This window comes from Hipposideros armiger, unplaced genomic scaffold, assembly GCF_001890085.2.
Source record: "Hipposideros armiger isolate ML-2016 unplaced genomic scaffold, ASM189008v1 scaffold_26, whole genome shotgun sequence".
Classification (NCBI taxonomy): domain Eukaryota; kingdom Metazoa; phylum Chordata; class Mammalia; order Chiroptera; family Hipposideridae; genus Hipposideros; species Hipposideros armiger.
Genome location: NW_017731376.1, coordinates 2,760,013 through 2,775,425, shown reverse-complemented (window position 1 = coordinate 2,775,425; position 15,413 = coordinate 2,760,013). Strand labels below are relative to the sequence as shown.

Sequence of the window (15,413 nt, the reverse complement as noted above, 5' to 3'; positions counted from 1 at the left end):
TGTGGAAGGTGTGCGGAAGAGGGGGTAGTCTTATACGGCGAGTATATAACAAACTCTGTATTTTGAGTGGAAATGTTAGGGGGTCATCTTATACGCCCAGTCGTCTTATACGCCGGCAAATACGGTAGCTTCCTCTTGTATATCCTCAGTGCCTAGAAGAGTGCTGCCACATGGTAGGAATGAAGTAAGTTCTTATAGAATGAATAGGTAAGAGAGAAATTCTCAAGTCTTGTAAAATTAGGTGTTTTCATTCAGTAATTCCACCTGAAGAAACTGTATCTAAAGAAAGGACAAATGTCAAAGCGTGTGCTTGTGTGTTGATTTTGATACTCAGTTATGCCCAACAATGGTAGACTGGCTGATTATAAAACATTATGCAGGTATCAAATGAAGGATATGTAATAATATAGAAAGGTTTCCTCTTATGCTATTAAAAGAATAAAAAATTTCTAAAACAATATCTATTTTATCAACTTCTTTTATTTGTTTAAAGAAGTCATTTGGATAACAAATGTCTTTACTGGCTTCCCTCCACCCCGGAATGCACAGCAAGAAACTTGAAAGGATAGACCCCAAGGGTTGCTGTCTACATCTTAATGGCTGGAATGTTGGTTGACATTTACTTTCCTCCTTTTGCTTACCTGCATTTTTCTATAATTGATCATGCACTTCTTTTGGCAACAACAACAACAACAAAAAAGGCTATATAGCATCTATATTTGGTTTATATTCACTAAAATATTTTTCTAATTTTCACTTTTAAACATCAGCATTTCCCCAGTTTTTTAACCCTTAAAAAACAAATTTCAAGTTTTTTCTTGCTCAAAGGCCAGCTACTGGGGTTTCCCTCTACCTAGTAAAGGTCATCTCAAATTAATGAATATAAAGGAAGCCCTTAGATTTCAGAACCTTCTCACTGGGTTACATTAAGTGCAACATTTAAAAGCATTTCAGCCGGTTAGCTCAGTTGGTTAGAGCACAGTGCTCATAACACCAAGGTTGCCAGTTCAATCCCCATGCCCTCCACAACTACATTGAAACAACTACTTGACTTGAAGCTGATGGGTTCAAGTGGAAAAACACACTGTTCTCCAATATTAAAAAAAAAAAAAAGGCATTTCAATTGTGTTCAAGCTAAAGTAGGATAGTCTTATCCTAACTAGAACTTTAAAAATAAATGTCTTCTTTTAAAATTAGTTTGATAATGTGAATTTTAGATTAAAATCTATATATATATATATATTTTTTACTAAACAGTTAACAACTTAAATGTACATCCTAGCTGTGTGCTTTAATCATTATTGCTCACTGACCCTGATGCAGTAGTATCCAAAAACCTATTTTAAATGTGGATTAGATAAAAATAAATTTAATCTTCCTTAGATACAGATATCAAAAATCTGCCTCTGATTTTCTTCTGTACAAGACCCTACCAGTTAAAGAAAGAAACCAAGTGGTTAATTCTGAACTGTAAGGACTTTCATATTCTCAGAACTAAGCCTGGTCTCAGAGAAATGATTTCCTTATCTGAGTCTCCATTTCTTCACTTAAATGACGAAAGGAAGGTGGCTAATATAAAAACGTCAAAATTTCAAGCGTTGCTAAGGATGTGAAATAACTGAAACTCTCACACACACTGCTAATGAGATGTATAAATTGGAACATCTGCTTTGGAAAACTGTTAGGCATTAACTGCTAATGTTGCACATATGGACACCCCATGACCCAGTGATTCCACTTCTAGATATATACACATTTACTCCGTTGGGAGCAACTAATCTCACATATTCATTGCACACAAAGATGCTGCTACGAAATATGTCTTTACTGTTCTAAGTCACAAACACGACTGGCGATAGGGTGGTAGAGGGGGAAGATACAGAAGTGATGTATCTAAGAGCAGGTTTTTTTATAAGCAGAATGCTTTTGCTGTTACATTTATACCTACTGTCCTGTATTACTAAATTGAGGTGGCAGTTAAGAGGCAACTCTGAACAAGGTCATGTCAGCATGGGTCATAGCAGTAGTTAATGAACATAATCACTAACAAGCATTTATGTATGTGGAGGCTTTCACCAACTCAGTTCCAGGTCATTCAAGCTAAGAGTTGGAAGCAAAATCACATTTATTCCATATCATTTTTTTTGAGGAGGAAACGAGCTTAGTAATATAGAATTAAAAATAAAATTTAATGTTTACTTTAATTTCCTGATTATAAAATTAATACCTGCTCATTGCAGAGACTCTGAAAAATAAAAGTACAATAAAGAAAAAAAAAATCAGCTAATATCGTGATCCAAATTTCACCTCGTTAAAAATTTGATATTTATATTTCTTTTTATCTTTTTCTATATATGCACACAAAAAAATTAGAATCAAATTCTACGTATGTTTGATCTAGGCTTATCTGTATTTGTATGCATCATCCATTTGAATCACCATGGATTTGTTAGAATTGATAATAGTGTCACACTTTTTAGAAATGCAATGTTTTTCTGTAACTAAATACATACTTGAGCATACGGCTGGAATCCAGAATACGCTGGGCTACTGGACTGTACTCCAGAGCTCATTGGTGGTGCTGCAGCATTCTGATAGCCAGGCTGAAGAGTGGGATAACCATACCCGAATGGTTTCGCCATTTTTGAAGACTGAGGGACAGCAGGCGCTGGAGCTGGAGCAGGATCAGGTTCAGGGGCAGGATCCGGAGCAGGACTGCTTGCTGACGATGAAAGCATATCTAACAAAGGGAAAAACATGGTTAACACCTGAAAACCTGACTCTACAAACACCTGACTCCTGGGCAAGCCATAACCTTTGTCTGGCGTTTCCATTCTTCTTTTTTTAGCTTTTTATTATGAGAAACTTTGAACATACATGAAAGTACAAAGAACAGGATAATAAACCCTATATGCCCATCACTCAACTTTATTAATCATCAATATTTTGCTAATCTTGTTTTATAAGTTCCCACCCCATCTTTTTTTAATAACAGAAGTATTTACAAGAAAACCTCATATTTTGTATCATTTCACTGACAAATATTTCATTCAGTCAGTATTTTTAACAGATAAGGTTTTTATATTTATATCATATTTATATCATATTTATATTTATATACTATAAAAACCTTATCTATATATATAATAATATAAAAACCACATACATATACATATACATAAATACATACTGGGGGTTCCAAAAAAAAAAAAATGTATGCACATCACTTGTATTCATCTTTTGTTATCAGTATATATTGAATACATTGAGTATTACAATTTTAATACTTTTTTTCCTTTCTAAAAAATTTTTTTTGGTATACTCTGTGTGTGTGTGTGTGTATGAAAATAGTTGTTTTTTCTTTTATTCTCTTAACAGGAATGGGGCTTAGAAGCAGAAAATGAAGCAAAGCAATAAAAAGGGTGTCAACTACTCCTTAACTTGCCCTTTATCTGACCCCGCTGTCTATAAAAAAAGTCCATGGAAAGAGTGGCATATTTCTATAGTCCCCCTGGAAGTCTGCATTATTTGTAGAGGCAAAAATGTGAAAGTATGAAGGACAGTGTCTAGAATAGTGTCCAGCTCCTAAAACAATGTCTGGTGTGTAACAGATGCTAATAAAATTTAATTAATGAATGTTCTTTCTTTATTTAAATTTAAAACATAACCTAAAATTTTATTGAAACTGCAAAAAAAAATTAATCATATACAAGAATAACAAGAAGAAGAAACCCTAAAAATTACTCTACTACACATAACCATGATTAACATTTTGGTATAATGACTTAGTTTTTTCTTTAAGTCAAATCTACTATATAGATAGGTATCTTTATAGATTTGTTGAAAAATACTTATTTTTCATATAAAAATTATATTCTTTACCAGCAGACTGCAAAAAGTATGTTCTCAAAAGCATCTGAATTAATAAAATTCATTTTTTAAAAGTTTCTTGAGGAATCACATCTTTCTACTGACTCTATTGGTTCTAATTTTGAAGATACGTTCCTAAACATTCTGCTATCATCCTGTGTTAATTAAGCAAGGCTTGGCTTACTGGCTTTCTAGTAACCTCTCAGACTTTTTTTTTTAAAGATTTTACTGGAGAATTGGGGAAGGGAAATAGTGTTGGGGAATTAGAGAACAGCCAAGTTGTTGTCCTTCAATCTTAGTTGTGGAGGGCGTAGCTAGCGCAGCTCCAAGTTCAGTTGCCACCGGGCCACGGCTACTCACCTCAAGGTGCCATGGTTCAATCTTAGTTGCAGGTGGGCACAGTCCACCATCCCATGCGGGAGTTGAACCAGAAACCTTGTTGCTAAGAGCACATGCTCTAACCAATGAGCCATCCACCCTCCCATCGGCAGCTCGCAGCCGCTCAGCTCCAGGTGCTGTGTTCAATCTTAGTTGCAGGAGGGCACAGCCTACCATCCCATGCAGGAGTCAAACCGGCCACCTTGTTGTTAGGAGTCTGTGCTCTCACCAGCTGAGCCACCCTGCCACCTGTTGGCAGCTCAGCGGCAGCTCACAGGCCCATGTGGGAATCAAACTGGCAACCCTGTTGCTCAGAGCTCGTGCTCTTAACCAACTGAGCCTCTGGGGCGGCCCCCTCAGACTTCTTAAAAGGACAAAAGCTTCAGTGCAGTGTCATATCCTTAGATCTGCTTATCCCACCTCATGGTGACCGGACTATAAACTGGAAGGTCTCTTAACATGACAATAGTCATTAGCGTAGGATTGTAAGAAAGAACTCGAGTCATAAACGTGGAGGTCTAAAACTTCTCCCCTTCTTTAAGAAATGGACAATATTTCATATATTTCTACAGCCCTAAAAATCTATCCTAGTACTTGACATATAGTAAACTTTCAATTCATTTAATCTTACTGTTATAGATGTTCACATTTGTTTATTTCTGGTGTATTATAAATAGCTAGGAAGCTTGCTGTGTCACTCACTGTCAAAGCATAGTTCATAAGATTAATATTTGTTGATAAATGAATACAGACAAGTAAAGCAAGGGCCATGATCTTTTAACTACACCACATCGGACATTTCACTTCAGGTTAATTTGAAGCACATGAAATACTATACAGTTATAATATTCATCTTTTAGTGAATGAAGTTATTCTTCTAGAATATTTTGATGACAGTGATTGCTGCTGGAATGGCTCACAACTTCTTACACACTTACACACACACACACACACACACACACACACACACACACAGCGGTCTCCTGGGAAAAATATCCTTAACCACAAAAGACCAAGTAGCTTATTCAAGTATTCTGAAATATTAAAACGGAATTCCATACTAAGCTGAGAAGATTAAAGTTTTTTACTGATTCATAGGATAATTATAGCAAGATAATGTGTTTAGTTAAGTACAGCACAAATCAACTTCCATTCTGGATTATAACCAAAGCGACAAGAAATAAAGAGAAAGGCCAAGTTACTTGTTCTATTAGTCCTAAAGTTTGGAATCATTAGAAAAATGAGAGAAAACAAGAAAGGTCAGGTGTAGTTGTCAGGTGATAGGGGTGCTAGGAATGATAGGAGACAGGCAAATTAGGAAATCACAGCACAACTTATTACAATGAAATGATCATTAATTATAAAAGTTAAATTTGTAATGTTTTTCTTTTAATACTATCCACTACTCCTGTTTGTATGTAATGACCAAAGTTATTTGCAGATATGGTTAAAATTAATGCCTCCAAAAACTACACCCAAGTTGGTTAGTCTATTTACCTGGTGGAGGCAGCCAGGAGCCATAGGGGGAGTAAGAGTCAAAGACTATTTATATTCAGAGGCTAGTTGGAAGGGATTCAAGCACCTAAGCACGAGAACAGAAATATAAAATTTATTTAAGGAGTTATTAGCATGAAAGTAGAAGGGAAAAGAGAAAAATTATTCATTATTAAAAATCTTTTAGAAGGAGGAAAAAGATAAAGAGCATGATAACAAAAATAATAAATTTCCTTAGGCCTCCCAGGAACAACATTCATAGTTGTTATATAACAAATAACACTATTAAATTAAGGCTTAGAAATACCAGGAAAATGTCCCTTTTTTCTGTTAAAAAATACAGCTTGCTAATTATGTATATTATATGTTCATGTTTGAAAGCAACTGATAGTAACTTTTCTAATAAACATCAAATAAGCACAAAACAAATTACCTGGGTAGCTGCCTCCTTCTAGGGCGTCGTAACTGTTGGGCATTGGAGAAGCACTGCTTGTGGTAGAAGAGCTGTCAACACCTAAAATGAAAACCAAAGCACTGAATAAGTTTAAAATGATAACGTAACCTAGAGCAGCCTTTGGCAACTTTGAAAAAGGTTTTTTGCTGACTCCAGTAAAAGAGTAAAATGACGGATGTTTAAAGACATTAAAAAAAAAACCAAAAAAAACACATGTATAGGGCCGGCCAAGTGGCGCGTTGGCTAAGAACTGGCTTGGGATGCCAGAGGGCCCCGGTTCGGATTCCACATATGAGGGCCAGTGATGCTGCCCTCTACAGCTAAGATGCTGAACAACAGCTCAACCTGGAGCTGGGCTGCCATGAGTCACTGGCATAGGCTGCAGCCCCTGCTGCAGTGGGTTGCCATGGGCTACCGTATGTAGCCAGCAGCCAGTGTGAGCAGCCAGCAGCTGTAGTGAGCGGCCGTCCAGAACCCAGCGACTGATCTGCCTCACCCAGGAAGATCGCAATGATGGTGCCAACTTGGGCCAGTGAAGCAAAGTCCTCCACAACTAGACTGAAGAACAAAAAGACAGCAACTTGTCTATTCCCCTTCCCCCAATTCCCCAGCACTGTTCCCATCCCCCAATTCCCCAATAAAAATCTTTAAAAAAAAAACAAAAAAAAAACCCCCACATGTATAAATATAAGAATAGGGGATGAGAGTGAGGAAAATATGGAGCTGATGAGTGAAATAAAATGTAATCAAACACATGTGATGGCACCTTAGAGAAGAACGATATCATACTACTCAAAGTACTCAAACACACAAATACAAATTTTAGATTGATAGAAATATGAATCAAGTTACATTTTTAAAAACTGCATTTATCAAATTACGAGCTATTAAATATATTTTATCAGTATTAGGATATTTTAAGATACTTAAATTTTAGTGACTTCTATAAGAATACAACTGTATAAAATCCTTATAAAAGAGAAGTCTATGGCATGGGTTGCACAATAATCAAAATGATAGAATTAGAGGTGCGGGTTGTACAACATTGTGAATATACTAAATGACACTGAATTGTACACTTCTAAATGATTATTTTGTATTACGTGAACTTCATGTAATATGTCAAGGTATTTCAATTGGGAAAGAATATTCTTTTCGACAAACGGTACTGGGACAACTAGATATCCACAAGAAAAGTTAAGTTAGACCCCTTCCTTACACTTTACACTAAAATTAACTCAAAGTACGGTAGATCACAGACCTACATGTAAGCACTAAAACTATAAAACTCTTAGAATATAGGAGTAATCTTCATGACCCTGGATTAGGCAATGGATTCTTAGATACAACATCATAGGCACAAGCAACAAAAGAAAAAAATAGGTAAATTGGACTTCATCAAAATTGAAAACATCTATGCTCCAAATGATACCATCAAGAAAGTAAAAAGGCATCCCACAGAATGGAATATATTTTGGACTGTATTTGCAAGTCACATATTTAATAAGGGTCTAGTATCCAAAATATATAAAGAACTCTTATAACTCAATAAAAAGACAAATAACCAAATTAACAATGGGGAAAGGATTTAAACAGACATTTCTCCAAAGAAGATAAACAAATGGCCAATAGGCAAATAAAAAGATGCTCAGTATCAGTGGCCATTATGGAAATGAAAATCAAAACCACAATGAGAAGATACCCCTTCACATCCACTAGGGTGCTTATAGTTAAAAGGCAGCTCCCAGCAAGTTTGAGCAAGGATGTGAAGGAACTGGAACTATCATGAGACTGTAAAATGGTGCAGCCACATTGGAAAACAGTCTGACAATTTCTCAAAATGTGAGACATAGAGTTACCATATGACCTGGCAATTCCACTCAAGAGAAATGAAAATATATCCCCCCGCAAAAAACTTGTACATGAATGCTCATAGCAGTATTATGAATTCATAATAGCCACAAAGTGGAAACAACCCAAATGTACATCAACTTATGAATAAATGTGATATATGAACACAATGGGCTATTATTTGACAATAAAAAGGAATGAAGTAGTGATATATGCCATAGCATGAATGAACCTTGAAAACATTATGCTAAGAGAAAGAAGACAATCACAAATAACCTCATATTATATGATCAACTTATATGAAATGTTCCAAATACACAAATCAATAGAGACAAAAAGTAAATTAGTGGTTGTCTGGGTGGGTGGTTGTCTGTGTGTGTGTGTGTGTGTGTGTGTGTGTGTGTGTGTGTGTGTGTGTGTGTGTGTGTGTGTGTGTGTGTGTAAGAATAAGAAGTGACTGCTAAAAGGTATGGAGTTTCTATTTTGGGGTGATGAAGTGGAATTACACAGTAATGATTATAGAACTTTGTTAATATAATAAAAATTGCCAAATAGTATAATTTAAATGAGCTAATTTTATGGTTTGTGAATTGTATCTCAATAGGCTCTTATAAAAAAATACCATAGCATTCTTTCTGATCAAGAAAAACTTTTAGGGCCGGCCGAGTGGCGCGATGGTTAAGAACTGGCTTGGGACGCCAGAGGGCCCCGGTTCAGATCCCACATATGAGGGCCAGTGACACTGCCCTCCACAGCTAAGATGCTGAACAGCAGCTCGACCTGGAGCTGGGCTGACGTGAGTCGCCGGCGACGGTAGGCTGCAGCCCCTGTGGCAGTGGGTTGCCATGGGCTACTGTATGTAGCCAGCAGCCAGAGTGAGCAGCCAGCAGCTGCAGTGAGCAGCCGTCCAGAAGCCAGCGACTGATCTGCCTCACCCAGGAAGAGCGAAATGATGGTGCCAACTTGGGCCAGTGAAGCAATGTCCTCCACAACTAGACTGAAGAACAAAACGACAGCAACTTGTCTGTTCCCCTTCCCCCAATTCCCCAGCACTGTTCCCATCCCCCCAATTCCCCAATAAAAATCTTAAAAAAAAAAAAAGAAAAAAAAAGAAAAACTTTTAAATGTAAATATCAAGAAATAATTATTCTTGAAAAAATTAAGTCCAAAGGTAAAAGATTATTTACATATATCAAATTATTTCAAAAAAATGCTTCTAAATTATGCTGGTTAGCTTCTTTCATGTCAAATCAAATAATAATGTTTAAAAAACACTGTTCATTTTAATAATGCTATCACTATAAGTTTTAAAGTACTAACTTTATAGAAATAGTTATTCTAATTTATTTATTGAATAATTTGAAACCTGTTAGTTTAAAATTCACTTTCGGAAGAAAAGAACAAATGCAATCTCTATTTTGGATTTGTTAAAACATTAAAAAATAGTAAGTTATAAATCCATATGAACCACTAAACAAATAGACTCACACTTTGCTAAAACTTATTGTTCAGATTAATTCTAACTTGGTCATGCCATCGCTGCCAACATAAATCAAACTGGTACTTTTTTTTAAAGGTACACTATGCAACTTATATGTTGATACTCTGAACATGCTTAAAAACACCTTCATTAATTCCCCTACCATCTTACAGAACAGGGTCTAAACGCCTTTGTATTGTCATGAAAGAACTTCTTCAAAATGTGGCTTCCACCTGTCCTTTCCACTTCCATCTCTTAACTGTTTTCCTGTACCATCTTCCCCTTTACCTTATGCGGCAGTCACACCAAACTTCTCACTCTACACCCAACACACCATTTTTTCTTGTGTTTATGCACAGTACATGTTGGTCCAACAGCCTAGATTTCCCTTCTCCATGTGGCAAGTTTCAACTCATCCTTCAAATTCCAAATTTTCCATGAAACCTTTTTGATATGGTCATGGAAAATCATTTCCTCTCCTACGTAGGGCCATTTTCTCAACCCTGAGTTACTGCACTTTGCAAGTTGTATTGTAAACATATTATAAGTGTATGAAGACAGCTAAACTATTGTACTGATCTTTGGAACCATTATACCAAGCAAAATACTGCTTTCTGCGTACAAGCCGGTTTCAGCTGAACAAACAGCTTTGGTACTTGTTCCCACTCTTAAACCTTACGTAGGCCCAGTTTGCCTCAGTCACTTCACACTATCATTAGTGATAATCAACATTCTGAGAACAAATCAGGGGACGAGTCTGAATGCAGTACTTGGGAAGAATTTTCCCTCATTCTTTTACTGGCTCTGTGTCGCACACTGAAAGAGAAAAGGAGGAGGAAGAGAGGAAGAGCTGAAATCTGAGGAAGTAACAAGGGGGAGAACGGATCATAAGAATAGCTCAGGGGCCGGCCGAGTGGCGCGATGGTTAAAAACTGGCCCCGGTTCAGATCCCACATATGAGGGCCAGTGACAATGCCCTCCACAGCTAAGATGCTGAACAACAGCTCAACCTGGAGGTGGGTCGCCGTGAGTCGCCAGCGATGGCATAGGCTGCAGTCCCCTGCTGCAGTGGGTTGCCATGGGCTACCGTGTGTAGCCAGCAGCCAGCGTGAGCGGCCAGCAGCCGCAGTGAGCGGCCGTCCAGAACCCAGCGACTGATGTGCCTCGCCAGGGAAGAGCTCAATGATGGTGCAAGTTGGGCCAGTGAAGCAACGTCCTCCACAACTAGACTGAAGAACAAAATGACAGCAACTTGTCTCTTCCCCTTCCCCCAATTCCCCAGCACTGTTCCCATCCCCCTAATTCCCCAATAAAAATCTTTAAAAAATAAAAAAGAATAGCTCAGAATCCTTGAAGTTGGGGAAAAGTTATCACGATGCTTTCAAGTCTTTTAAAAAAGACTTAAGATGTTTTCTCTCTGAAAGGCAAGCAACATGGGTCAACGAAGTCCAATGTACTTACTAGTATGCCTTAACTTGAAATTAACCAGATAATTTGAAATTTTATTTCCTTGTAACTTGCATAAAACATGGAAAAAGTATAAGTCAAATTCCATCTCTACTGCTTATCAGTTGAGAGAAAATGGACAAGACACCTAACAACTCTAAGTCACTTCTTATTTGTAACAACAGATTTTAAAATAACATCTACTCCACAGGGCTACCGTAAGATTAAACAGATATAACAGATACTAGCCAGACTCAGGAAATGTTCTTCATTTTCTCTCTTCCCTCCTTCTCTCTCCTCAAACAATGCTACAAATGGGGGAAAAGAGAAAAACATGACAAGAACCTCCTGATTGATAAAGCCAATTGTTTATTTCCCAGACTCCAACCTAACATTCCTTAACATTTATCACTGCTAACACAATTACTTTGGATTTGTAAAAACGGTTTCCTTCTTTCGGTAATGCTATGCTATACTCTCCCTCTCCAATTTTCCTGTTACCTTGGCCTAAGAACTCATTTTTCTCAGCAGATTATTCCAAGAGCCTCAAGTTTCGATATGTTCCAATGCGTTCTTCTGTAAGAGACCTTTCTAAAATGCAATTGTGGCTATGTTACTTTCCCATATAAATTCCTGCAGTGAGTCCTCACTACCTTCAAGATAAAATCCAAACACCTTAACTTACTAAAATACAGTAAGCCCTCACTTAACACTGTTGATAGCTTCTGCAACTTGAAGTGAAACAATGTATAATGAAATCAATTTGACCATAGGCTAGTTGATATAAACAAGAGTTAAGTTCCTACGGCATCTCATCAATATAACAAAACGATGCTATTCGAGGACCTGTTGTACAAGGTTCTTAAAGATCTTACCCAACCATCCTACCCAACCTCACTCAGTTCTTCTGTCCACTGTCCTTTGCAGACCATAGATCCTAAATTCACCACAGTTCCCCAAATGTGCCATCTTCTCTTATGCTTCTTGCTTTGTTTTAAAAAGTATCTCTGACTCTCCCCAGATCTCTCACCTACCTAATTCCAACTTCTCCTTTTATATTCAGCTCAGGTACCCCCTGGAGAATCTTTCATCATCCCATCCTACATCTGGTTCCAGATTCTCCTATGTATTCCTATAAAACACTATGATTAACATAGGACTTACAGTAATTTTGTTCTATATTCCAAACTTGACTGTGAGCTTCTTGGGTTTTTAATGAAGCTTACAAATGGGGCATTATCAAATAATCTGTTTATAAATTGGTTGTTCGGAACTCAGAATATAATTTTTCAGAGAAATAATGAAATAACTGGTACTTATTACACCAAGTTAGTTTACAGACACTTATAAAACCCATAATCCATATTACTGATAAAATACTATACATCTGCAACAGGCTAGAAAACATAAAGCACATGCAAATGTTTAGCCTTTCAGTTAATTATATTTGTGGCTGGCCTAGACATCCAATCACCATTTGAACACTATTTCTATTTGAAAGTACCTTTTGAATTCTAACCCTAGACACTAGTACCAAATCCCCTCCCACTATAGCCCCCAATACTCTGCCGCCTCTCGTTGTATAGAAAGATGGAGCTTCCGGTTACAGCCATCTTATATACAGGGTGTTCACAAGCTGGATGTTCAGGTAACAGGCACCACCTACAAATACACTACTACATTTTCTTCCTAATGTATAAGGATACTAAAACCCCTCAAACTAATACTTTTCTTGATGGCATGGATACCCTTTTATATCATTCACAGGCCCAGGCCATGTATTAAATTTATAAAATTTAAAAAACATATTAAATATGTATTGATTTCAATGGAAAGATATTTACTTAATAAAATAGTACATTAATTAAAGGGAAAGATACCCTTTTTGAACTCTTTTAAGGATTCTCTTGGGAGTTGGGAGAAAAGGGAAGATATGGGTCAAATAGTACAATCTTCCAGTTGTAAGATGAATAAATTTGGGGGAATCTAATGTACAGCACGGTGTTATACTTAATAATACTGTATTATTTATTTCAATTAAGAAAAAAGAATTCTCTTTGGAAGTTGGAGCCAAGCAGGCCAACACTATCTTGTTATCAATAGGAATGGACTTGACTTGTTCTGAATCAAACTATATTTACCTTTAAACATACCCAAACAAACCATAAACATATCCTTATCTCTGATGTAGTGCCTGGCACTGAATCATTACTATTAGCCTGTGTGAAAATCAAGCAAAACTGACTAGCACCTTAAAACTCATTATGAAAAATCAAAAAAGTGTTTTTTCCAACATCGCAAAATATAGTATCAAGCTCTCTCATTACCAGAGCTTCCTGTTGCCTGGCCTCTTCCCAACCTGAAAATTCCCTAGAGGAAAGGTGACTGGGAATATGTACATCAGGTGACAGAACATCAGCGGTTCCAGAGGCTAGGGCTGATCACAGCCTGGAGTCGGAATTACATTTTGCATCCTCCCCCGCTTTTTTATTTAAATTTTTTTTTCGCTTCTCAGTTTTTCTTACTGCTTATTCCCTTTCCCATTTTCAAGTCAGTACTCATTACTAATACAAGTATACCAGTACTTGTCTGCATTACTGTACCCAAAACGAATGAAAGTTCTACTCTGGCACTTACCAAAGGAATGAATACTTGTGACTGAATAAGCTCAAAAAGAAGAGAAGAATTTAAGATAAAGTCAGTATGGAAACCTGATAGCATGTTATTTGCTCAAGCTTTCTTTGGTTTTAAAGTTTATTTTCCAGCAATTCTGAACTTTTAGAAGCTTCCAACAAAATAAAAGACTGTCCCTAGTACAAAATTCTATTTTAGTTTCCAAGTATGAATTTATGAGGAAAGTTTAAAAAGGAAGCCTATTTGTAGCATGTAATTTAAAAAATCTCAATAGATGGCTTAATGTAAAATTGGAACTGAAATCAAATAGCTTTCTTTTAAAACTGAAAATTTAAAACAAATACCCCTGTGCTTGACTGCTGGATAGACTTGCTGTGAAGGAAACCACAAGCTTTAAGAAAGGAAAAGCTACAATAAGTACAATTAGGACCTAATAATGTATACATTAAATAATAATAATAATTCATGGCCTGGGAGAAATGACCCACCAGTAGCAATGACCACACATTATAATCAGATCTTGGCTTCTAAAACACCCTTCTCTACTCAGGGAACCATAACTTCTTAGAGAAACGCCCCCTTCCAGGGTTGCAGCAATGTAAGTACAAAATGAGTTTGGAAGATCTTATTGAGGTCTTAAGGTACTTAAAGTAAGTGCTTAAAGATTCATGGGCACATTTTAAAAAGACAGTTTGAAGGAGCTGCCACTGGCCATGTCTAGGACAAGTTGCTGTCAAAATAACTAGTGATAGTAATGGATTATAACCCAATGAATAAAATAAGAATCACAAGCCAATATGAACCCAAAGATAACAAGGGAGAAGGAAATGCACCCCTTTATAATGAAGCCTCGACTCATATAAATATAGAAGAAATATTGGAATTAGAAAATCATCAATGCTAAAACTAGTGTTTAGCATTAGTTTAACAAAGAATACAACTGACATAGTATCAAAGAATCTTCCTCACAAATTACTTAGTAATTTTAAGGGTGAAAGGTAGGACAAGTTGGAGAACTCTGGTACACTATCTTATCAACTGATCAAAGCTAACATTATCAATATGGGAACAAATTGAAAACTGACATGTGCCTCAGAATGCACTGATAACACATTACATCAGTGGTAATCCTGCCCAAAATGCATGACTTGAATATAATCACAAGGATACATCAAATAAACCCACACTGTACAAAATAACTTGTCTATATTCTTCAAAAATGTCCAAGTGAAGAAAGAGAAAGAAAGGTTAAGGGTCTATTCCCTTATAGTCTAAAGAGAAATGACAACTAAATTCAACACAATTAAATTCATTGAATTCTGGGCCATGAAAACAGCTATAAATGATCTTAATGAGGTTAACTGCTGAGATCTGACTACGGACTGTAGCAGATATTATTTTATCAATGTCAAATTTCCTGATAACTGTATTGTGTTTATGTTACATAAGACATTGTCTTTATAATTAGGAAATATATACTGAAGTATTTAGGGGCAAAGGTTCATGATATCTCCAACTTACTTTCAAATACTATAGGAAAAAAATATATAATTATAAACCAAGTGGGGCAAAAATGGTCTATCTAGGTAAAACATATCTGGGGGTTTCTCTTACTCTTTTTACGACTTTTCTATAACATTGAAATTATATAGGCTAAAAAAATTACAAAAAATTCAGAAAGATAGATGGGTATTTACATATTTAGAATAAGAAAAATTACTCCTCCTCTGGAAACCTCTATTTTCACCACCACCCTCAATCATGCATAAGAATTTGAAAATTTTACAAATGCACAGGAAATAGAAA

General features: G+C 36.4%; 1 protein-coding gene across 5 annotated transcripts in view; it reads right to left on the bottom strand.

The window, feature by feature from the left end:
* Window positions 1–15,413, bottom strand: part of SEC24B (SEC24 homolog B, COPII component) — an 80,957-nt gene that overhangs the window by 29,505 nt on the left and 36,039 nt on the right. For all 5 annotated transcript variants that reach the window (XM_019636032.1, XM_019636033.1, XM_019636034.1 and 2 more), the window contains 2 exons: window positions 6,176–6,256; window positions 2,514–2,740 (listed from right to left, as the gene is read on the bottom strand). In XM_019636032.1, the coding sequence (XP_019491577.1) occupies window positions 2,514–2,740; window positions 6,176–6,256 (308 nt within the window). The remainder of the gene's footprint in view (window positions 1–2,513; window positions 2,741–6,175; window positions 6,257–15,413) is intronic.